This window comes from Molothrus ater, chromosome 6 (genome assembly GCF_012460135.2).
Source record: "Molothrus ater isolate BHLD 08-10-18 breed brown headed cowbird chromosome 6, BPBGC_Mater_1.1, whole genome shotgun sequence".
Taxonomy (NCBI): domain Eukaryota; kingdom Metazoa; phylum Chordata; class Aves; order Passeriformes; family Icteridae; genus Molothrus; species Molothrus ater.
In genome coordinates, this window is record NC_050483.2 from 33200627 (window position 1) to 33226126 (window position 25500).

The 25500-nt window shown below is 35.5% G+C and overlaps 1 protein-coding gene across 5 annotated transcripts in view; it reads left to right on the forward strand.

Moving 5' to 3' along the window:
• The window catches only part of DPH6 (diphthamine biosynthesis 6), a 185669-nt gene that overhangs the window by 63192 nt on the left and 96977 nt on the right, over positions 1–25500 (forward strand). For all 5 annotated transcript variants that reach the window (XM_036384380.2, XM_036384386.2, XM_036384383.2 and 2 more), the window contains 5 exons: positions 5033–5120; positions 12549–12702; positions 13592–13723; positions 17595–17724; positions 22066–22240. In XM_036384380.2, coding sequence (XP_036240273.1) covers positions 5033–5120; positions 12549–12702; positions 13592–13723; positions 17595–17724; positions 22066–22240 — 679 coding nt within the window. The remainder of the gene's footprint in view (positions 1–5032; positions 5121–12548; positions 12703–13591; positions 13724–17594; positions 17725–22065; positions 22241–25500) is intronic.

The window sequence follows — 25500 nt, forward strand, 5'->3', positions numbered from 1 at the left end:
AAGATAATAGACAAAGTGGTTAAAGCATTGGCAGCTAATCTGGCAAATGTCCACTGAAATACTGGTTGATTATGCCCTTGGTTTGGGATCAACCAAAGAGCAGTTTAAGTAGGAATATATTATAATATATTCTAAATGTTTATCTGGTTGTCAGTGATGCAAAAACAGTTCAAGTGACTAGGAGAAGCTGAAGCAGAGATGGTATGGCTGAGTTGTTTTAATTTCTCTTGGTGATACTCCAAATAATAAAAGTTAAAAATAAAAGCACAAAAAATACATATCAAATATTTAAATATTAGTAAGTATTTAATAATAAATATATAGCACAGTGGACTTTTAAACACTTCTTCAATGAGTTTTATTGTATGAACTTCACAAGAAAAGTATTTTATAATTTCTTCTTTAAGTAAGTTATGAATTTTTTCTACTTTGTATTCTTGCTTTTCTGAATATACACTGAATCTAAACAGACTTTGTAATCACATTGACTCTGCTAGTAGAGCTTCCAAATGTTTAGATAGATATGGTTCAGGTATACATATCTCCTGGTTTCAGCTAGGCCAGGTTTAGATTTTTGCAATAGCTGGGAGGCGGCCTGGCCAAAGACCCTAATGTTATTTGATAGGACCTCACTCATTGCCAGGGTTGGGGGAAAGAGACTCAGGAACTCTCCCTCTCTCTCTGAGAAAGGAGTGTTCCTCCCAGTTGGAAAAAACATGGCAGAGGGGGAGCCATCTGTATTGTTCATTGCAGCAGGGTTCTCAGTGAGCATTTTTGATTGTGAGTCACTCACGATTGTATTCTTTTTTTATTAATATTGTGCTGTTATTGTTCATTTTTTGTCTCACTGCTTCTACCAGTAACTTGTTCTTATCTGAACCCGTGATCTTGACCTTTTGCGCCTCCAATTCTCAACTCCGTGCCACCACATTGAGAGGGGAGAGCCAGGGGAGGGGACAGTGAAAGAGAGAAGTGTGTGGTTTTGGAGAGTCTCAGTGGGGGCACTGAATTTGGGAGTACCATTCCTAAAGCAGGACTAAATCCTGATGCAATTTTTAAAGCTTAAATGTTCTTGTAAGCATTGGAACTTAGAAGTTCAAACCTGTAAGGATTTTCAAGATCCCTAAATTCCTGAACAACTCCAAAACATCTCCTGAGTTAGAAGTGTCTGAGGAAGACATTAAAGAATACTTTTGCCTTCAAACAGGTGTGATGGATTAACTTTGGCTGGCTGCCAGGTTCCCACCAAGCTGCTCTCTCCCTCTTTAGGAAGGCAGGGAGAGAAAATAAGATGAAAAGATGCGTAGGTCAAGAAGAGAGCAATGTACCAAGTACTGTAATGGGGAACCACATTGAATTTGGGGAAAATTAATTTAATTTATTGCCAAATTTAATAAATACATTTTTTAAAAAGTAGAATAGTGGGAAGCAAATATACCTTCTCACCTTGTTCTTCCCAGGCTTAACTTCACTTCATCATTCCTGACTTTACTACATCCTCCCCAATGAGCAGTGCAAGGAAGTGGAGAATGAAGCTGGTCAGCTCATAACACTGTCTTTGCTGCCCCCTTCTCTTCACACTTTTCTCCTGCTCCTGCTTGGGTCTTTTCCATGGCTCCCTCATGAACTGTTGCAATGTGTGTCCTTCCCACCAGGCAAGTTCTTCAAGAACTGCTCCAGTGAATGTGCTTTCCATGGGGTTTGGTCCTTCAGGAACAGACTTCTCCTCATGGGTCTTCATGGGGCTCAGTCCTGTCAGAAAAACTGCTTCTGTGTGGGTTTCTGCACAGACTGCAGTGTGTGTATCTGCTCTGATGTGTCCTTCCTGGCCTGCAGGGGAGCAACCTGCTTCACCATGGTCTTTTCCACAGGCTGCGTAGAATCTGTTCTGGTATTTGAAGCACCTCCACTCACTCCTTCTTTCATGGACCTAGGTGTCTGCAGGGCTGACACTACCATGTTTTTCTCACTCCTCTTTCAGTACAGTTTTAAAATATGTTATCACCAAGACACCACCAATGTTGCTGATGAGCTCAGCATCCTTGGTCTCATGTCATAGAGACCACTTCTAAACACTAACCTCTGCCACCAAAACCTTGCCACATAAACCTAAAAGAACTGGAGAAAATCTAGTATGCCTTTTATTTATAACTCTACTTGCAGGTAGTGTTTTCACTGGTCAATGATTTTTGCCCTCTCAAACTTGGCAAGATATGTTTCTACATCATATCCTTGCAAAATAAAAAAAAATATGCTGGCTCAGCAGAAAATAAAATACAACCTTGGATGTTACTTTCTATGGAGAAACAGGAGTCTCTTTAATGCAAGACTGTATGACGACTTTTGCTTCTGAATGTTAAGTTGAATTCTTGCCATTCTTCTCTGTCTTCATTCAAAAATGTACCTCAGAAAGGAAGCATGACAGATTGAGTGAAACATATATTTGAAAATAAACAATATCTAGTAGTGAAAGCAAAATCTTGCAACCAAAATATTGAACTAGAGTCTGATTTGGGTTTATCTGGTTTTCCCAGGTAGTCTATTATAATCCTGTTGTCAACTTTCTTACTCTCAGTGTTTGAAATGTACCAAGCATTTCCTGTCCTTCTTATGCTGATATTTAAGGTACAATTAATCAAGATTTCTTGAAATTTTAAAGATCTATTTCTCATCTATATGAATACCATCTAATATCTGCTCTTGTGATAAATGCCTCTTCGTTCATGGAGCACGGAATAGTTTGATCTCTTGGAAAGTAAATTGCCCCATTTGAAATATTAGGGAAATACCATTTTCCTTTGTATACCTTACTATTAGCTCTGTGTTTAGGTTTGTAATTCTAGGTTTGGAGTTAAAAGCAAAATTATAAAATTATAATTGTACTCTCAGTCTTGTTCTAGCTTGATATATTTGTATTGAGAAAGTGTTACAGAGTGTTTTACAATGATTGGATGCTTTCTAGATCTTCAAGAAGTCTTGAGAGATCAGATGATTTTGATTTCAAAACACATAGCTGATTGAAACAGTTTTTCAACTGTTCTTCATTTTTTTTCAGTCTTCTGATAATTTCCTTAACAAAATTCCTCTGTTTCCATTACAATCAAACATGAATCATCTTAGATAGTCAAGTTCCTACTCAAAATTCAGGCTTTTAGTGTGAAATGGCCTTGTAGAATTTATTGGGGTCTCACAAATTATTTTTTTCATTTTAAATATCTAATTTTCCTGTGTTTTGAGTTGGTTGGGGTTTTTTTTACTATTTTCCAAACTGGATATGAAATGTCAAGTTCAGGACTTGATTAGGTTTTTTAATTGGAGACTAATTGGTTCTAAACAGCACTATTCTGCTTTCCACATATTTTTTTCTACCTATTTCTGTTAGAATTAGAAGACATCATTGTCAGTTGAACAGAATTATTTTAATCTGAAGGAACTATGTATAAAGTATCTTATATCTTAAATATAAACAATATTTTAATAATAAAGAATCTTGATAATTACTCTCAGGAATGAATCTGAGGCCTGTTTATCAAAATACTTTAAAAGTTTGCTTAAAATTGATCTTCTTATGTTAAAGGTATTTTTCATTATTTTGTGACATTTTGTTATTATTAAATCCCAAAACACATTTTATAGAGCAGGCATTTCTGTTAATTTTACACTTTTGTTGAGGAACTGGGATCTAGCCAAAGCTTCAACTGCTTTGAGTTTGCGTTGGTTTTATGTGGTATTACTAGAAATCTATCTATATCATCTCTTTGAACACTATGAAGGTACCGAGGGCACCATGGTTTCTGGAAAATTATGTGTGTCTTAGCCTTACTTTCAACAACTTTCAGATTTTCTTTTACTGCATCTGAATTTCTCTTATGTTTTCCTTGAGTTTCTCACCTTCTGATGTTTGTTTCTTAGAGCTACCTTTTTCATAAGTAGTAAAACTGTGCAGATGGATATAACAGATACTGCCTCTTGTGAATCAAAGTGTGACAGATTGTGTCTGTAAAAATGAAAACTAAAATTAACTAATTTGAATCAGCACACAGGAAGTTTAACATTGTTACCAACACATTTGGCATTAAAAAGTTGTGTCTAGTATTCTTCACTATCAGATGCAAGATGGCTGGATCAGTCAATTTCTCAGTATGCAATACTGTATGTTGTTAATACTTCAGAAACTAATCCCTGGAGCATTATCAAAACAATGGACTTCTGAAAAATTTCCTGTTGATGAAATTTAAAGATTGCTTTATGTATTAATCTCTGGAATCTAAAACACAGTGTAGTTTATACTTTCATAGACTACAGCTAACTAATTCTCTTAATATTGGTCTGGAAGTGTGGGAAAAAAGTGGAAGATTGGCAAGGAGGGTTGTAAATACTCTCAAGTGACTTGCAGCTGGGCTGTCAAAAACACATGTATCATATTAATTGTTTTTGGCCTCATGTGTTGGATGAGTAGAGCATTTGTGTTTAGATAGCATAGGCCTGTGATAGACTATGGGGCCCTGTTAAACACGCTTGAGATTCCTGCCTGGCTGTGGGAAAGATCAAAGCACAGTGGGATATTGCACCTGTGCAAATCCCTGAGATACAGGCGAGACCTGCAGGTTTGGTGATGCTCTAGTATGGACCAAGTCTCTGCAGTGCCTGTGTCCCTCCTTTGTGCCCCTGCCTGAATGCTGCTTCAGGGGCCCCAGGTGGTGAGGTAATGAAAAAAAAATTACTCTTTGCATTTCCTCTGTGTTTTTATGGTTGTTGCTGCATCTCCTGTGCCAGCTCACACAGGAAGTATAGTTTATTCCTTTTGAAAATTGAAAATTCTTGAAGGCAATGTATCATTCAACAATAAGACTTTATATAACAAACTACTTTTTCTTAATTTATATGAAAACATAAGAAAGTAATAGATTTTCAATGAGTTACATTAGATTTTGTGTTATACAGTGACTAAGTGTTGTCTCTCTTTATATATGTACTATTTGATTTGGTCTCTAATGTATATACTATTTAATGATAAAAATTTGTATTTCAGAGATTCAGCTGAGGTAGTCATGCATTCGGCTGATGCATTTGCACCTGTGGCCTACCTTCATTTTTTAAAACTACACCTGGAGAATAAGGCAAGTAGGCTGCAAGTGTTCTTTTCCTTTAAAGCTATATGCACGCTTTCTAGTTGTGTTGCTTTGTCACGGTTTGGACTGAACCATCATATTCTCATGTAGGTGTTGCATTCAAATAACAATGTACATACTTAGCTGAATTTCAGAACTTGCCCTAGGAATGATCAAACACAACTTGTGTCAAGGAATGCATGCAGGTAGTATATTTGTGGGCCATTTTTCATCTCAAAACCTCAAGGTGGTCTTCTTATGTCTTTCTGCATTTTGATGACAGAAGTGCAGAAATTGTTACAGAACTTTATTCTATTGGTATTTCAAATTTCATGTCTCTTAAGCAACATTTCCTGCATGTCTTTCAATAGATCATGCCTTCCCCTCTTCCCTCTCCATTTTTTTTTTTAATTTTATTGTTCCAAACAGATAAAATACCTCAGTGTTTTTCTTCCATGATGGCCTCATTTTGCCTTGGAAAGTAAATTGTATTTCATCCTGTCAATTTCTAGTTTTGGATTTCTTTCAAAAATAAAACATTAAATATTTGTGTGGGCAACTGTGAAAAGGATATCAACTGTGTGAAACAAAACCAAATAGGCTGAATAAAGGAAAATTTGGGAATGTGGCATGGTGGGGAAGACTGATAATATATTGATATTTCTTTGGGTGCACTGACTTTATTGCTCATGGCAAACTTGACGCTAAAATGTACCATACATCACTACAATGTGACAGGCTAGGGAAAATGAAAACCACAAAGCTTTACATAAATCAGAGGAAAAATCATATTAAAATGCATAACATTTGACATAAGAATCAAGATTTTACTTTTATCTGTTCAGCAGCTCTTTTCCCCTTCTTATGTAGATGTTTTAGATTTGGTTAAAGCCTCACAGTTTCAGGCAGTGTTGTAGTAAATCGTATTTCCAATCCATTGTAGACAAACCTGTCCCACTTTGCAAGAGGTGAGGTTTGCAGCAGCTTGTCCTAAATTTTGGTACATAAAATAATGTATATTTAAAAGGAAAATAGTCTGATTTTTGCAAAAGCATTAATATCTTTTGGCTATAGATTATTTTATGTCATGGTAAAATAAGCTAAATTTTTGAGAAGTTATAAATATGGAGAACCAGTCAGTCTTTCAGACCATAACTGTTAGCATCATTTAACTACAAAATAATAAAGGCATGCCTTCAAGATTGATATGCCTGTAGTATTGTACTTTTGCTCACTATTTTGTGCCTATAAGCCTGTGGAAAAATTTAAGTATCAGTTAGTATTCAGCACTTAACAGCCAATCCCATAATAATGAAGTACTCCAGGAAAAAATGCTTCAGAAGGTGAATTAATTTTAGTTTGAGGCTTTCAAGGGATTACTGAAAATTGGGAAAAATAATACACCATTATGAACAATATGTAAAGCCACTTTTGTAAGCACTTTGTAGAAAATATTAATAGACTCCACACTGAAGTGTAATTCTAATAAGTATTATGACATCAGTTCTGTTATCATTTCTGCTGTGAGATAAACATATTTTTAACTGAATTGTATATTAATTTTGTCTTTGTTTTTTGCCACAGGTCTTAATTTTACATTCCTTGATTTACTTTTAAAATCACTTTGCAATTACAGCTAGTGCACCTTGGTCTCTGCTGTCTTTCCTCCTCTATAATGCATTTTCTTTAGCTAAATCTCTTCATGTTTGACTACAAAGCCTGCCTAGAAATTTGGTTTAGATTGTTTTTGGCAGCAAAATGAGCCCTTGTGCCTAGGGGAACATAACATTGTACTCACTGTTCTGGTTTAATATATTTCTGTGCAACTTCAAGATGTTTTTTGCATAATAATTGAAGCTTTTTTTAAACACACTCACTTTTCTTTCATAAATAGTGCAGATGCAGAAAAGGCTAAAGAAATAAATACTATATTTTGTTATTAAAACTATTAAAAACATGGTAAACAATTTTTGTAGGCATTTTACAAAAAAACTTTAAGAATAAAAAATAATGGTAATAAAACACTAATGCTCAAAATTTGGGAATGCCTCTTTTACTTCAGAGTGAAAAGGTCACCACTATAATATAGATATCTAGTTTCATCAATATTTTACCTTGCCAAGATAGTCACTTCATACACTTAAAATGTAGAATTTTTTTTTTACAGGAGGCAATTTCTGAAGCATATTCTAGAATCTTTGAATTGGATGTATTGGCCTTCTACTCAATAAAAATTAAATTCTGATTATTTTCCATTAGAAAAATACAACTATGAAACTTTTTTTTTTAGTTTGTCAGCACGACGAACTTGCTTTTACTTTCTCCTATATTCTTTTACCTTATTGTGTTGGCTTTGTAAAGATCAGAAACAGAAATTAAAGCTGTTGGAGCTTCTGCTGGTGGGAGCATATTTCTGTTGACAGTAGTGAACATACTAGCTGTTGTTCATGCTTTCACATTTGCTCTTTCCCACATTTAATAAGGAATACTTTGTTTCCAAGTTCCAGTGAGTAGGAGCACACACATATCAAACAATACAGCATGGAAACTGCAGCCCCTTAAGTTTGAATAATCCAGAATTAGAGGCAATCACGTAGTTTTCTTTCTACGCTTTGCAGAAGAAAGGAGCCTGTTTGCCTATAAGAGACCCAGGAATAATGCCTGCTGCTCCTTTTTCTTATAATGGACCATTGCATTATATTACCTATCAAAAACTGATACTGTGTTTTCCTGTTTGTAAAAGATCTTGACCTTGTAGCTGGAACACATGTCAGAAGTGCAAGCAGTTTGCCCCTGTTAAATGGCAGGAGATCTATTGCTCAGGTCATTTTGGAGAAGATTTTTAAAATGCTTGTAGAGTTCTGTAACTTGTACACTTGTAAATTTAGAAAAGGTTTTCAGGAGATATTTGCATGCCGTGTGTACTAAAGGCACGCAATCCAATGTTAAATCCTATATGATTTAACATTGTAGCCTTTTAACATTGTAGCCACTTCCTCATTAATTATTTTAGTTAATCTACATTTAGAAATTTAGCTGTAGAGTTAGACTTTGTCAGTGATGTCAGGGAAAATAAGAAGGAGTTTCAAGTTTCAAAATATGTTTTGTCAATGGCATTGTGGCTAGCATTTTTTGAATACTTGAATGCTTTGTCATCATTGAAAAATACTTCTCCTAGGCAACCTTTAGTTTCCTTCTGCATCATAAGAATATAGATAACCCTTGTAGTTTTGTTTTCAAAACTTGATAACAAATACTACAAAACTTTTTTTGTGCTCTGATTTATTTCTAAGATAAATAAGATAATAAATAAGATAATAAAAGATAATAAATGTAGGATTTTCTTTTCTACTCTATTTGCTTGCAGATTCAGTCCGGTTCTCTGAGGAAAGATAATTTTTAGCTCTTTTTTCATAATGAAGATACTTTATTTGAAAGTATTTTGGCGTAAGGGACATTCTTTCCTATGATTCTGTATATGGTACTCAAAATAATGCATGATGCATGTGATCTCTCTCATTATATTTATTTCAAGGAGTTCTGTTATCAACGTACATCACAAAGAATAAAGAGATTATAATAATCTTTTGTCTTGTGAGATCTCTGCTCCACTGTATTCTCATTGCTGCTCAGTGGGAGAGTTATCAGTTTTAGAATTGTGTTGTGATAGGTTTTTATACCAGTTTCTGTAGCAGAGAATGTAAGCTTTTTAAAAAGACAATCTGTTGTTTTCATAAAAGACCACTGCATGGAATTTCAGCTATATCAGTCAAAGTCCTAGCTCCAAGGCTTTTTCAACAGGAGAATTTGGATCTTGGAACACTTGTGCATTTGCTTAACTTCATTCTGAGCACACTTGCATCAATGACATGAGTTATGTGAATATAGTTAAGTGTATGCATGCATGCAGGCTCTGATCCAAAATTAGGTTGGTATCACAATGTACAGTGGGTGTGGGAGAAACTGTGTAACAAATGGGAAAATATATTGCTTCTGTGAAGTAACATGAAAATGTTATGCGATAAAATAGGTTCTGTAAGATTTAATTAAAATGTCATTATAGCAAGCTTGATTTTTTCTTTTTAAAGTGGTGAGAATATTATTCAGGGAAAGTTACTCTGTTTGTGGTAGTCTATAAGTTTTAGCTTCTTAGCTTACTTCCTCTATTGAGAGGAATGGAAGACCAACATGTGTATGGATTTAAATTTAGCTACTAAACAGAATATGGCAGCTCTGCTTAGGCTGGCATTGAGCCTGTTGTTCCTCGGGTGCCAGGTTCCACACCTAATACTTCTGCTGTAGCCTGCACCTGTGCTGCTGTGGGAAGTGATTGATTATCAATGTTTTTGGAGCCTTGAATGACTCATCATGAGTATCATAGGCATTGAAATCAACAGACATCCCCAATTTTTTTACAGACTTTGCATCTTATAAGAGATTCCTGATATTTCGCAATAATTTCCAAAAATTTTGTAACTGTCCAAGTTTTTATGTATGTGTGGAAACACAGATGTATAATTTTATTTATCTCTGTGATGAAATATTGATAGAAGCTAAATTATTTGTAAAATATGGAGTTACTTAGGAAAAAGGTGACTGTAGATGATATGAAAATTTCACATAGCATCAGTTTGGGATATTTGTAACATTAACAAATTACAAAACTACGGGGGAGTTCTCTACATTATACCAAACCAGTTGTGATAGAGTCTGTGAGGCTCACTCCATACCCATGATTTTTTTTAATGAAGCACATCTTGCAGAAATCATGTTTAGAAACGTAGATGAAAGCATTTTAACCAGTGGCATGAAAATGGAATAGCTGCTCTCTTGATGTTCACTTGCAGAACATATAAATTTGGTCCTTCAGGCTGGGGAATGGAGAGAAGTTACAGATCTTTAACAGCAGCCTCCAAAGATACTTGTATCTCTAGATCTCTTCAAAGGTGATTATATAAAGCGTAATAAAAGTGAGTAAAAAACTGGGAAACTGGAACTTTTTCTTTTCCAGTTAACATTTTTTTTCCATTCTGATGGACTTTTATGGCACAGTGAAGTTAAAATCCAGGTGATGTAAAAACAAAACCCAAAGCAGCAGTGTAGTGGCATCATTCACATCACCATTTCTGTGCATGCATACTCAGGTGTAGGACCAAGAGGTGCCAACTCTGCATGTGTTACATTAGAACTCCCCTGAATGCCCATGCTGCAATGCAAATTGATTGTTTCGTGGTGGATGCTACGAATTACTCAGTGAAAATAATATATTTATTAAAACAATAATTTGCAAGCAGCAAGTGGAAGCACTTCTGGCATGTGACGCTGCTATACAGTCTATATATTTCCATGAAATGGTATCTTGTAGATAAAAAAATAAGAAACTTTTGAAATAATTTAATTTCCTTGGTTCTTGTAGCTTAAAACATCTTTAGATCTTTTTCAATTATAGATTTGTGTTCCTGCTTCTGTATTTTTTTAAGTTATACCTGAAGACTTAGGAGCACGCCTCTGGAACCCAGGCATCCCTCTGGGTAATGGCAAGATGCACCCACTTATGGCAGTAGTCAAAGGTGTAATTCAATGAGTGGGAAATGGTACAGATGCTGCTGGATGCTTGTCTGTTGTAATGTTGGAATGCGTGTCATGTTTGTGCTAAATTGCAGTTTTTGTCTGGCTATTACGTTACATCTTCTTGACTTCTTTTAACCTCTGAGGTACAATTGATTCAAGTAAAGTAGATTATTGCCTTGACTTTCATGTCTTTCTTGGAGGAATGAATAAAATGAAGTCCAATCAAAGAACATCAGCCCCTCTTAGATAATAGACTTAGTGTTTACAGTGCTTATAAAACTACCAGTGCTTATAAAACTGACTCTTTTCAGCGTCAGCAGAACTGAGTTTCCTCTCACAGATAATGATCTTTTTGTAATTTAGCCATTTCTTAAAATTTCCAAATGCACTCCTTTAACTTAACTGGATCCTTTTTCACTTCAGTGAAGTCAAATATTGATGTAAGGGTTGAGTTATCACAGAGTTCTCATGCACACTATAGTTTTCTGCCTTTATTTTTCTGACTTTTTTTATTAAAATGAAGAGAAATATTTAAAGTTGCAATAAGTTAGGTTTTATTTTCCACGGGAAAGAAAAAAAATGCAATAAAATTAAATACAATAAAAATTATTTAACAATAATGTTAATGTTCTTTTTTAATGACATTTTGCATGGAACGCAAATTTATCAGCTAAAGGAATATTCAGAAGTTTCTAATCACTGTTAAGGAGTGTCAAAGGTTTCATGTTTCGTCAACTTTTTATCTTGCCTTATCTGGATTTATTATAATTTTTGTGAATTTAGTATTTAAGAAGCCTGCGGTAAAATGCATAGTTTAGACGCTACACGAAATTTGAGATCTTTGGGAAGAAATTTAATTTATAGAATCTGGCATTACAGCATGCAGTGGTGTTTGATAAGGGTTTCTTTGTAAATTTTGTCGTAATTCATACTGCTTTTAGATAGACAAGTGATATTACCCAAGCTAGTGGTCCAAAAGTCAATGTTCTCTTCAGATTAGCCTGATTGGAAAATCAGATGGGAGAGAGTAAGGGTTCTGATTGCTCCAAAATTAAAAAGCAAACAAAAAACTCCCACAAAAAATGTATGCTGTAATTATGTGGCATGTTGAAAATGTAATGAGCACTGAATTGTTAAAGACTGGTCAGTAAGCACTCTGCCTGTGTATTTTGCTTTAAAAGGTGCAGTGGGTAGTTTTCTCTTCCTGGTCCCGAGAAAGCATTTGGGAAGAATGATTTTTCTTCCTTGTCAAGAAATTACTTCAATGTATACATCTTGGGAAATGCATTTTTCTGTTATATCAACTCATATCAAAGTGTTTGATGGAAAGGATAATCTTTGTGAGATAATAGAAAGAGATTTTTTTTTTACATGCACTGCCTTCATTCATTGTTCCAAAAAGTTTTAAAACTTTCTTGTTAGTCTTTTGCTCTATTTCAGGTAATTAATACAATGTTATTTATAAAATGATTACTTTTGTGCTTTTGTTCCTCTGTTCACTTAGTTTATACTATTTTTTTGAAAACATAGTTGTCTTCTGCATAACTGGGGGACACGATTTCTTCATAATAGTATTCTTTCTGTCTTTATTCTTGGGTCTCATCATTTTTAATGTCTACTGTCCTCAGTTACTAAGTCTGCCTTTGTCTTCCATTTGGTTTATGAACAGGAGTACATTATGTTTTGCCAGTCCTGCAAAATAATGGGAAATCCCAATGCTATTATTTTGTGAATTGTTCTAAGATATGTATCTGTTGAACTATAGTATTTTTTGTAACTTAAACATGTATTTGAATGATAAAATGTGCTGATTTCATACTGCTTGGCATGGTGTTTACTTGCTTATTTTATACTGTTTGTCTCAAGCAGGAAGAATCCTTGGGTAATTTTGTGGTCAGTAGCTGTTCTTGTGAGATAAGCTGTATGGATGATGATATTTTTCCTTCATCAGAAGAGTATGAACCACAGAAAAATATTCTAGTCATCTGGAAGAGTTTGAAACATAAGTCTTGGGATTTCAGTGAGTTTTGCACAGTTTTTTTTTTTTTTTTTAATGAGATAAAAATATTGTTTCGTGCAGGTGAAATATCTTAATTACTATACAAACACTCCTGAAAAAGATGTGCTCGACCTGTAGTAATTAGTCTGAAAAGAGAGATCCTACTAGAATGCATTTTTCTGATAATAAGCAATAGATCTATAGTAGTGAAGCATTTCATATTAGTTTACAGGAGCATAACACATTATTTTTTCTTTTCTTCTCTCCCTCTTCCCTTCCCTCTCCTCCTTCTGGAAATGCCACAAAATTTCTGTTACACTACCTACATAGATGTGTAAACTTCCTGAAAACTAAGTTTCACAGCTAACAGTATTTGGGTATTGAATATTATTTAGGTATTTGGTATTTCTTGAATATGGAGAAGTAACTGGTGGGCTTTAAAAATGTCTAAATATGTTATGTATTTGCAAAGATCATCAGAACCAGGTTAAGCACCTAAATTCCAGTAAAATTTGGCATATGACTTTGAAAATCTGTTTTTATGCCACTTGAATACTTTCAAAAATTTTAGCTTTTCAGTGTCACATCTTGTGCCAAGTCTGTAACCAAACAGGTTGAGAAATTGTAAAACATCAGCAAAAATGGAAAGGAGGAGAAAATGTACTGAAGTTCTCAGCTAATGTGCTACTTGCATGCATATTTTGTGAAGGCAGTGTTGGAGAAGGATTTGGGAGCTTTGCTCCTAGAATCCTTACTTTTATATCTGTTTGTAAATGTTTTTGAAGATGCTTTTACAGTTTGTCAGTTTCGGTTCTGTCGAAGTTCTTCTTTAAACAATTTAAAATGTATCCTTGGTTAATCTGAAACCTTTCATTTTTATAATCATATTTCTTTTCTTCATTTCCCATAGCTAAGACACTTCAAAATTCAGGAAAATCCCTGAGTGGTTACCAATGGTTTTCAGGTATCACTGCCCACTTCCTTCCATCAAAGGATAAAAATGCTCAAGATGCAGCACAGGAAGCATTTTCTTCTCTCAGAGGTGCTTTATTCAGTTAATACATTATTTGCTGTCACTGATTGTGTTTTTAATATTATTTTAAGGAAGAATCTGTATTTTCATGTGGTTTTATAACTTTATAGGTTGTAGTTGTTGGCGTGCCATCTCATTTTGCAGTTGATTGGAACCTTTGAAATCAAGACTGCCAGCTTTAATATTTAACACATCATAATTTGACTAACTTTGAAGGCCTTGGAATGCCAAAGTAGTGTTCATATCACTGTAAAAACTCTATTTACACAGTACTTGCTCATTTTATAGCATTCTTAAAATATATAGTGTGTATATGTATGTGTGTTATAGATGCTGTCTACTTGCTAAAACACATTTGTAGCTTCCATAAGTTTAAATTAAGTTTTCTAGAAAACTGATATACATTTTGGCATCTAGGATTAGGTCAGTAGCAGTAGATCTCATTTATATTCCTAATGTAAAGGCAAAATTGCTGTCTTGGGAATCATGAAATCCAGGTTCCTTAGAAGATTCTGACATATAATAGTGATGGTTTATTCTGACATAAAATGTTCATGGTTTTGTTTTGTATTTTTTTCATTCTAAAGTTCAGGTAAAGTATGTTTGTACAGGCTTCTTTTCATTCACAAAAATTGAAATAATTTTTAGTATCTAAATGGGTAAACTCATAGAATTTGCATGAGATATTGTTCTAATATATCTTATATTTTTGCATGTCCAGTTGAGTATTCATGATTGAATATAGGATGGTAAAGAAACCCTAGAATTTTTTTTAAGAAGCAAAGTTATACTTGGTAGAAGGTCAATAAGCTAGTTTTTGATTTTTTGGAAATCAGCAAGGTGGAGATGATCAGACTTTTATGGAAAAAGACAATAGATTTTAGTGTAAATCTGCAAATCATCTATAAAGTGAAGCAAGAGGGTTTTGCAGTCTTTTTTTTTTTTCTCATTATATTTGAATGGAAATTAGCTTGTACAAACATTATGTAATTTTGCCTTAGCATCTGTCAAAAAATGTTGTGTCTGACTAGTGCAGTAGCCTATTGCTTTCAGCAGATTGCTTGCATTACCTGTGTGATGGTAAGGAAAAAAAGTAGTTTAGATGCATATCCTTTGCAGAAGATTTCAGTTCTCACATTTCTTTTAGTTATTCTCCTTTTAGAAGTGAATGTGGAAACTGAATGAATTATGGTTCTGTCATGACAAACAAAACAATTTGTTTCTGAGAACTTAATCTACAAATGTGCACAAGGCTTTTTCTGAATATATATTTTGAATCTGTACAGCAGTTCAGCTTCACTGTAGTGAGACTGGAATAAGCACAGTACCTTTAAACTCTTTGCTGGGCTAACTGATTTAACCACCTCTAAAGTGAATGTGTGCTGACAAAAAGATTTGGAAATGGAAATTTCTTACTAGACGCTATGAAACGTTCTGTAGAATGGATGGAATTCTATGAAGCCAAGAATGGGAGGGACTGCAGTGTATTGCTCTTTATATATTTGTTTTCTTAAACTCTCATGTTAAACTTTTTTTTTTAGATATGATTGGAAGATGACAAAGATTGCTTTGCTTTATATAATCTAAAGCAGCTCTGATGTAGTTGTACCATGGCAAAGTTTCATAAGCTGAAGGAAACGGTGCATTTTTATTACATTAAAACACGCTAAAGTTCTTAAATGCTACTTCCTGTAAACAGTTTGGATACTGTGTTTTGTGGCTCTCAGCTAAGGATTCTGAATAACCCCTTAATAAAAAGCAAACAAAAAGACCCCAACAAAACAGAAAACCAGCCAACCCACCAAAAGCAATCAAAAAGCTGTACTTCAGTCAATGTAAACTTTTGGGGCAGTTCTGCTTAAGTAAGGGTGAGTCTCACCTGATCATATAAATTATTAGAAACCATGAATGGCTTGAAATTCAACAGAAAGTCTGTAAGGTTTCCCTATATATCCAGGACAGATGCAATGGGAATGCAGGGAAACCTTTTCAGGTCCTGTCCCTGAAAAACAAAAGTTGTTGAGAAGAGCCCAAGGTTCATCATGTATGCCTTTCTACTAGAGTACGTGTTTTGGGAAACAATTTTATTTTGATTATAAGCTGAGGAAAAGTTATTTCCCACCATTCTTCTAATTAATGCAGGAGGAAAAGGGATAGTACTTTTACTTAGGATATATTTTTAAAGTAAAGGTAGGAGTTATGAATTTACCCAAATCACTCCCTTCAGCTTGCTCTGTGTCCACAAATAAGAGTTAATTTCTTGGCTCATATATTTTAAATTTAGAGTGGGGATATTTGTGTGTGCAGAGGTATTTATCCGTTGATTGAGGGCTTTTCCCCCCTCCAGTATTTCGTGTAATGCTGCAGAACTTTTACCTGCAGACCTTTCTTCTTGACTAAAGTGCTGGCTGGAAATTTGAAAATTGTCCTTGTTTCCTCCTTAACTGATGATGTAACAGCTAATATTGACCTAGTGATTGCTATCAGTTAGCATTCAAATACATTTCTATTTCCATACAGAATTGCCATTGTATGCTAATTTATCAGGTGGTATTTCTGGACATGTAGTGTGATTTCATAGGAGGTCTAGGACATTCTAGTTGCTATATAGCCTCTTATATCACTTGTGCACACTTTCTTTTCTGTAAGTGAGAACTCCCCTCTTCATATTGCCTACATTATTGGCAGTATGACTAAGTAAAACTGAGACATTTAGAACAAAATTCAGTACTAGTATGACCTAGCTAATGTTAATGAAAGTGTGCAAAATCATGAACTGTCTTCAAAAGCAGTGAAAAGTTTAACACAAAAACAGTTTCTCACTAAGGCGACAACCTTCAGAGATTGTCTTTATACCCTTGTACTTCTCAACTTAAAAACAAATATATAAGTATATATACATTTGCACACTGTGACATTAAAGGGCAAGATGCCCAAAATTATACTGAGAACAACTTTACATGGCTTATTTAAATTAGGTCACAGTGTACTCTCTTGTTATATATGAGTACTTTCATATTATATATGTTCTATATTCAGAGAAGATTTTGTCTTCATTTAGTTTCTGTTGCTCATGAGCTAAAAAAGGGACACTGCAGAGCTGATGACATATCTGGTTATGTGGTCGACTAAATGAGAGTAATACATTCTCTCTGAGCACTATGTCTGGAGTATTCTATGCATACACATTCAGATGATCAGATGATCTTGATTTCTCAGTATCTCTTCTTTAGCTGCCTGCTTGAGCTTTCCTCTGCTCTCATCTTTCCTTCATTTATCCTGTGGCCACTTCTGTTTCCTATTGTCTGTCTTGCCATTTATAATTCTTTGTTTATGCAGAGATTATTATTGCAGTGAGAGTTTTTGGAAACAGCTTAGGCGAGCACCCCTCTGGAATGGTATATAAATATTTGATCTTTTTCTTGAAGATGGCTATTGTCCCTTCCAGTTCTGTATTTTTGTGATTTTTGAATTTTGTCCTTTGTAGATTATGAGCTGTCACAGAATGAACACCCCTCCCCAAGGGCCCCCAAGACAATCAGATTTATGGATACAAGTAATTCAGGCTGTAACATATCTACATGCATGAATGTATGATGTGTTTTCATGGGACAAGAATTCACCACTGCTCAGAGTGGATAAAATTTATTTTGTAGTCTACTTCTGTATATTTGGAAAACTAACATGGGAAAGAATGTAATGAAAGAAAGAAGTATTAAATGGGGAAAGGTAGTATATTGCAAAATCTTCAGTCATGTTTAGAGAACAATTAGGTTATCACCAGTTGGTTTTGCTGAACAAAACCAGGATGCCTATGCTGTCTTTCTAAATACATTTTACAATATTCTGTCTTTAACAGCTATTTTTTTTTATCCTGCAGCCATTTTGACTTCAGAGGGATTGAAACTGAAAGATATTATTTTGGTTCATCTATATATGAAGAGCATGAAAGATTTCAGTGTTATAAACTCAGTTTATGTGACAGAATTTGATTTGTGTCCACCAGCAAGGTAGGATTAGACTACTGCTGTAGTATATTTATGATGCAGTGTAATAGACTGAATTATTGTTGCCATATTTGTGAAGCATTTTGCCAAATGTTTGTGTCTCACAGAAGAAGACTTTTGCTGCCTTTTGGAGTATTGACATCACAGCTGCTCATGTCAAAACCACTAGGGTTAGAAATTCTTGCTTTAATATATACCATAAGGTTTACAAATGCCCCCCCCCGATCTGGACTTACAGAAGGATAATACATGGTTTACAAGTCTTAGTTCTTTTTGACTTGATTGAAGGGACAAATGTTTGTATTGCTGGGATTTTATTTGCTTTTCTTTTCTGTTTGCATCCCTTGACCTGTTGGCAGTGCTTCTCTGAAGTTTAAGTAAAACCCAGGATATCATCAAAGGTTTGCTGCAACCCAGGATATCATCAAACCTCTTTGTCACAAGGGTATGGTGTTGGCTCATGTTCAAGTTGGTGTCCATCAGGAACCTCCAGTCCTTCTCTGTAATGCTGCTTTTGAGCCAGTGGGCCCACAGAATATATTGGACCTTGGGTTTGTTCCACCCCCAGGTGTAGGACTTGCAGCTTCTCCTTGCCAAACTTCATCAAGTTCCTGTGTGCCTGTTTCTTCATCTTGTCAACATCCATGTGGATGGAAACTTGCCAAGGATACACTGCCTCATCATGCCAATTATGAATGAAGATGTTGAACAGGAGTGGGCCCAGTATAGACTCCTGGTTGTTCACCTGTGAGCCTTTTGCCACTGATCCCACCCACTGGGCCTGGCTGTTCAGCCAGTTTTCACTCTGCCTCACTCTGCTCATCCAGCCCATACATCAACAATTTCTCTATGAGTGTGTTACAGGAGAAAGTGTCAAAAGCATTACTGGCACCATACTACCAATATTAAGTCTTCCTAAAAGTGATGAGGTCTGGAACCTTCTAGGTCTTTGTGACAAATGTTACTCACTTTGTTCTATTTATTTTGTTAAATACTAAAGCATTTGACAAAATTATTATCTGAGCAGTTGCATGAGATTTGCATCATGAGATACTGACAGTTATTTCAAAACTATATTTAGTCTGTTTCTTTTCTTCCCCTGCCTATATGCACTTGGCTCTGGTTGCAGGCAAATACTGGATTAGATGGATCTTTGGCTCAATCCAATCTGGTTGTTCTTAATATCTTGTGTTTCCCTCAGATAATCACACCAAATGGATAGCTTAGCTGCACTTTCATGTTCAGTAAGAATTCAAGTATGAAAAGGAATTAACACTGATGCTAACACTTTAATTCATAGATACACAAAGCATAGTTTTTTCAATATGTGTTGTGCAAAATCTTCTATGTTGCATCCAAGTCTATGTCTGACATAATGAAACTGCTTGGTGGTCTAGGTGTGTACTATGTGATTTCTGTGTTATTTGGGTGTGGTGGGTTTGTTTTCCATTGGAAATTAGATAAAAAACACCTAGCCCATGAATTTTATTTTTTTTAAGATGTGTGTTAAAACTAATTTTCTGTTTGTATTTTTTATTGCCTTTGTCAAAATGGCTTATTTCTTTTTACAGTAATTTGTAATTTTTACAGTAATTTCTTATGCTTCTGAGATAATATGCTGAGAATTCAGAACTGATGTAGCTTGAGAAATTTCACTTGAATCATAGGTTAATACAGGTTGCAAGGGACCTCTGGAGGTCATCTAGTCTAATCCTGCACTAAAAGCAGGGTCAATCATTTGGACATACCACTTGTCTTCTTCATATTTTTAAAACCAATTGTTCAGCAATTTTCTAATAAAAAATGCTATATTTTATACTCTTATTGCAGAATATGAAGTGTAATAGAGGCTTGTGAATTTTAAGTATAGCAAGACAAATAGTTCAAAGACATTGTTAAGATAATCATCACATTCCACTACACTGGCTGTGTGTCAGACCCAAAACAAGCAGAGAGAGGTTTCTTCAAGATGCTGACTGTAGGCCAGGATTATTAAATCAGAGAGAAATGGGAGGGTCGGATTAGGAGAGATCTAATCCCAGCTGCAAACTACACAAAATTAGTCTCCACTCCTACATGTTGTAGGTTCTCTTTATAGTACTCAAGTTCTCACAATTTAACTTTCATTTCTTATGCCTGCATGTTTTAGGCCTCCACATTTGCATAGCCAGCTACATAGCCTTCCATCAATAAAATAAAAAGGTAGAAAGATTAGAAAGTTGCAGGAAAATGGCTTTTTACTTTTATTTTTATGGAGCAAACAGTTTTCAGAGCATCATAGAATATCCTGAGTAGAAAGAGACCCACAAAAATCGTCAAAGTCTAGCTCATGATCCTGCAGATGACACGTTAAGAATCACACGCTGTGCCTGAGAGCATTTTCCAAAAGCTTCTTGAGCTCTGTCTGGTTGGTGCTGTGACCACTTCCCTGGGTAGCCTGCTCCAGTGCCCAACCACCCTCTGGATGAAGAACCTTTCCCTAAGGCTGGATACAGCCTAAACCTTCCTGACACAGCTTCACACCATTCCCTCAGTCCTGTCATTGTCACCACAGAGAAGAGATCAGTGCCTGCCCCTCCTCTTCCCCTCATGAGGAAGCTGTAACTGCGCTGAGCTCTCCCCTGAATCTCCTCCAGGCTGAGCAGACCAAGTGACCTCAGCTGCTCCTCATATGGCTGTCCATCAAGGCCCTTCACCATCTTTGCTGCCTTCCTTTGGATGCTCTCTAACTCTATATATCTTACTATGGCACCCAAAACTGCCCCCAGCACTGGAGGTGAGCATGCCCCAGGGCAGAGCAGAGCAGAGGGGACAGTCCCCTCCCTTGCCTGGCTGGCCCTGCTGTGCCTGATGCACCCCAGGACATGCTTGGCCCTCTTGGCTGCCACGGCACTGCTGACTCATGTTCAACTTGCCATCGACCAGGGTCCTCAGATCCCTTTCCACAGCACTGCGTTTATGTTGCATATTTGTCTATGTTGCATTTTGTCCTGAAGAAAAATTATACAGCAGTTTGCATGGTTGCATCATTGCATTATGTACAGAGGCCTGGTTGTGGAAGTTCTCACAAGCGGTATGCTGGAAGCACTGGCTTGGGTGTGGATCTGCAATAAATTTGCAAAATTGTCTTGAAAATTTACCAGCCCAAGCAGAAAATTCATTCATCCATGCTTATGATGATGGTAATGAGGAAAAACTACTATATTTACATGTGGTAGGTGAGAAGAAAAATAGTTTTCTTGGAAGAAATAAGCAAGATGGGAAGAATTTTATAAGGCTGTTACATGATATGTAAAGAGAACAAGTAGTTTTTTGTTGGATTCCTGCTGGGAGCTAAATGACGTTTCTATGCATGGACTGCAAGTATAATTCTTTTTCAGGCTTTGAAATGTTTATTTCCCCACACAGACCTCAACCCCCCCCTCCTTTTAACTGGCCACATGCAACACACGTCTGTCTGTTCATCAAGGCACTCAGTCTTCCTTGGAGGAAACAGAAGTGAACTTTATAAATGAATGCTTAAGTAGATTTTGAGTCCTGTCATATTTATGTATCTGTCATGCAACTTAAAGTATAGCAGAAAAATATGCTAGTATTACAAATAACTTGTGAGAAGGTTATAAAGGAACTATAAGCTGCTGCTGCTTTTTAGAAAACTTTGACGCTGTCTCTTGGCAGCCTCATAGGCAAACTCAGGAAGTGGGGCCTGGATGAGTGGACAGAGAGGTGGATTGAGAACTGCCTGAATGGGGATCCCAGGGGGTCATAATCAGTGGCACAGGGTCTAGTTGAAGACCTGTCATTAATAGTGTGCCCCAAGGTTCAATATTGGGCCCAGTATTGTTTAATTTATTCATCAGTGCCTTGGATAAAGGTGCAGATCCCTCTTCAGCAAGGTCACTGGTGACACCAATCTGGGAGGGGTGGTCAATACCCCAGAGAGCTGCGCAGCCCTGCAGAAGGACCTTGACAGCTTGGAGAGAGGAGCAGAGAACAACTTTGTGAAATTCAACAAAGTCAAATACAGGGTCCTGCACCTGGGAAGGAATGCACCTGCAATACACTGCAGGCTGGAGACTGAAGTGCTGGGAAGCAGCTCTGCAAAGAAGGACCTGGGAGTCCTGGTGGACAGGAAGCTGTCTGTGAGCCAGCAGTGTCCTTGAGGAGATAACAGTGTTAATGCTAGCAGGTTATTCCAATACTCTAACTTTTGCTCTATGATCCAGGCAAAATTTCCTGAGATAATGTCCAGACCAAAAAAAAAAAATAAATTGAAAAATAAATGTTGGAAGTTGGTTCAAGCAAAGTTCTTTTTGAAAAAAAATAATTATCTTGTGTTTTCAGAGTATGTGTGGAAACATTGTTACCTGATGGAGTGCTGTTTTGCATTGACTGCCTTGCACATAAATATGACATGGCAACAGATGATGTAGTACATGATGAAAAGCTGGTCATGCATGTACAGAGCATTTCCCACTGGGCACCTGCCAGCATAGGACCTTACAGTCAGTCCATCAAGGTAGGAATTTTTGTTACTCCATGTGAAATACATGCCCCTTTACTGAAATTAATACAGTTATAATGTCACTTTACCTCTCTTCATTCTCTCTAAGTGCAAAATAAAATGTGTAAAAAAAAAAGTGTTTTGAATTTATGTTTTTAAAACTTGTAGACAACTTACCTCTCATCAGTTCTTCATTTTGTGATAATAAAGCTGGTTAAATTATTCTTTTCAGAGAGTCTCAAGAACAGCATACTTCTGTTTTATATTATAATTAGACAAAAAACCTGTCATACTTTTATAATCTGCCTAGAATATAAACAGAATTTAGGAACAGCTGAGGATATTTCAGTTTCCTTGATAAAGCTCAAACTTTTTTATAGGTAGAGTGAATCCTGAAATGCTTATTTAATTAAAGCCTTTTTGAGGCTTGTGGTGCTGCTTAACCATTTAAAAGGACATCAAGGTTGAAGAACTGTTCTGTTTTTCAAAATAATAATACATACTATTTGGAATAATGAAAAGGACGCAGTAAAGTATCATGGAAAAGTGGACCAAAAATTTGCATTAAAAAAATTCTCCTAGAGTATTTTCTGTCTGGATAGTACCACTCTGATAATTTGTGAACTGTCTCAACCTTTTCTGTTGCAAAAAATACATGCCTATCTTACCAATAGTCTTCTCATGTAATACATTGTCCTGTGTTGTGCAGAATTATTTAAGCAAGACTTTCTGACATCTGTTTAAAATGCCTGAAATATTTTTGAGTCTGCAAACCTAGTATAATGGCTATGCAATTATATTTTGTTTTGTCTTTGTACTATTTTACAGAAAAATTCAGGAACAGTATTTTGCTTCAGAAGCTTATGCGGAATTTGTTTTATTTTCAGGAAGAAATGTTGTTAGATCATTACCGTATAAATCTTCCCACTCAGAGGAGGGTGGGCTTTTATCATCTCTTTATATCCATTTTTCTTGAGAAAGCAGAAAGTCAGTTTATTAAACTTTGTTCCATTCAAACTTACACTTTAATGATCATAATAGTATCATATTGTGCATAATCCTTCAAGGATTAAAATTAATGAGATTTGCTTTGTTTTTTGGAGAAATGTCTCTTACATTGCAACTGATCTCCATATCCCGGAACTGCTATCAACTGAATTCAGAAAAGTGTGTCAATTGAAAATTGCTTCAGTAACCCAGTTAAAAAGCTCATGTTGCAATTGTCCATAAACAGGTGCCAGATTTTCTGGTCCTATGGGACAGTCAGCATACCCAAGGAAAAATTCATATCTCTTCAAATATAATGTAACCAGTAACACTGGTCAGCAATTCAAACATTAAGGAGAATTTCTCACTGGTGTTTTTGTTTTGCTTTTTGTTTTTCTCTACCCCCAGAAAGCATTTTAATTAAGCAACATTATTTTCCCTTATAGTGTGAAATAAGTAGTTTTACTTTTAAAAATTACCACAGGAGTAAAGTAACAGTAATGAATAGGTGTACCTCTGCTGCAGGATCACTCACTTGTCCTTTGCAGCTGTATTCTGTCTCTAGTCTACAAACACCTACAGGGGGACTTGGTAGTATACATGGCAGCCATATTTTTATTTTTCCTTTGCCAGATTTTGCCTTCCTATTACCAACTGTACATTTCATCTGAATATCAATATTTAACACTCTGGTTTTATCTTGCAAAGAATTTCTGACTTTTGGTAACATTTCCATTCTGCAGTACATATCAAATATGCCAGAACAAGTAACCATTTTAGTAAATGTTTTTAATATTTAAATATTTTTGTTTTCTAAAATAGCATATAAGGGATATATCTTATAAAACCTTTCATAAGAAAACATCATAGAGAAATGTATAATGCATAAACAAAGTATTTGAATTTGAAATTTTAATAATGGAAGATACAGATTTTGTATCTTTTTAAACATGAATTTTCCAAAATTAAAATCTTCTTTAAATGAGTTTTTAGAACTTCCTAAGGCTATGTATGGACAGGTATTAAGCTCCTAAGTTCAACAGCAGAAGTAAGCAATTCTATATATTTTAGAAATGGAATATATTTTCCAGAATAAATAAGGAAGGAACAAAACTGAGGTTTTAATCATTGTAGTAAAAAAATTATTTGAAATTATGCAAATTTTATGATGATGAAATGTTTATTAGTCTTTTATGATTGAGGAACAGAAGCCAAATGATCTTAATAAATATTTATTACCCTTATGTTGTAGATATGTAGTTATGTAGAGTTTGTTGATCTTTTCTTCAACAGCAATTGGGCAATTAAATTTTTGTCTTTTCAGTCCACTATGAAGTTTTGTGTACCCTGGGGAATCAGCATATATTTTTGCTTGGTGTTTTTGCTGAGTTCAGAATAGACTATAGACTAATATCCAGGATATTGCAAGTTGGGATTGATGTGCCCTGGCATGTAAGAGCAGAGCTGGCAGCAAAAAGATGTAGGTAGTTCATGCAAACTATGGAATTCACACTTCAGGCTCAAAAATCACTCAGCGGAGCATCATTTCAATTCAGTAGGGATCTTTCAGGATCTTGCCAACAGTGCTATGAGGAGAAAAAGTAAAGATTTGGAATTTACTACGAGAATGTCCTGACCTCAGTTTGATAGACACCCAACAGTGGCAGAATGAAATTATGATTTTCAAATGACTTATAGCAAAGTTCTTCTTTTGAATTAATGTTATTTCTCTTCTGGGATTTACATTCTATGAAAACAACTTCAGTTTCTCTTTGTAATAAGTAGACATGAACTGTTTGAAGATACAGTAAGACATAACATATTCTGTACATATGCCAACATTATATGCATCTATGACTTGATTATGTCTGCTGAAACCTTTAGCTTGACCTCAGTTCACTAGATCCCAGTTTGGAGCATTCTTCAGGCACCTTTTCCTCAATTTTTGTTTTGCACTATCTTAACCCAGTAGCCTCCTTCCCATCTTTTCCTTTTGTGATTCAACAACAGTTTATTATATTACACCGTATCTGTTAGTACCAGCATGGAATACCTTCCAGTGCATGGGTGGAAAAAGTGATAGTCAACAGTTCTGATTCTAAATAATGTTCCTTTGGGTTTGATCCTTGGGATGATATTCTTAGTGTTTTAGTCAGCAACCTGGACAATACCACACCTAGCAGGATTGTGGATTACAGTAATTCAGATATTGCTTGATGCATTGGAGGGCATGGCTGCCATTCCGAGGTACCTGGACATTGTCATTTTTTGTAGATGAAAGCAAGCGA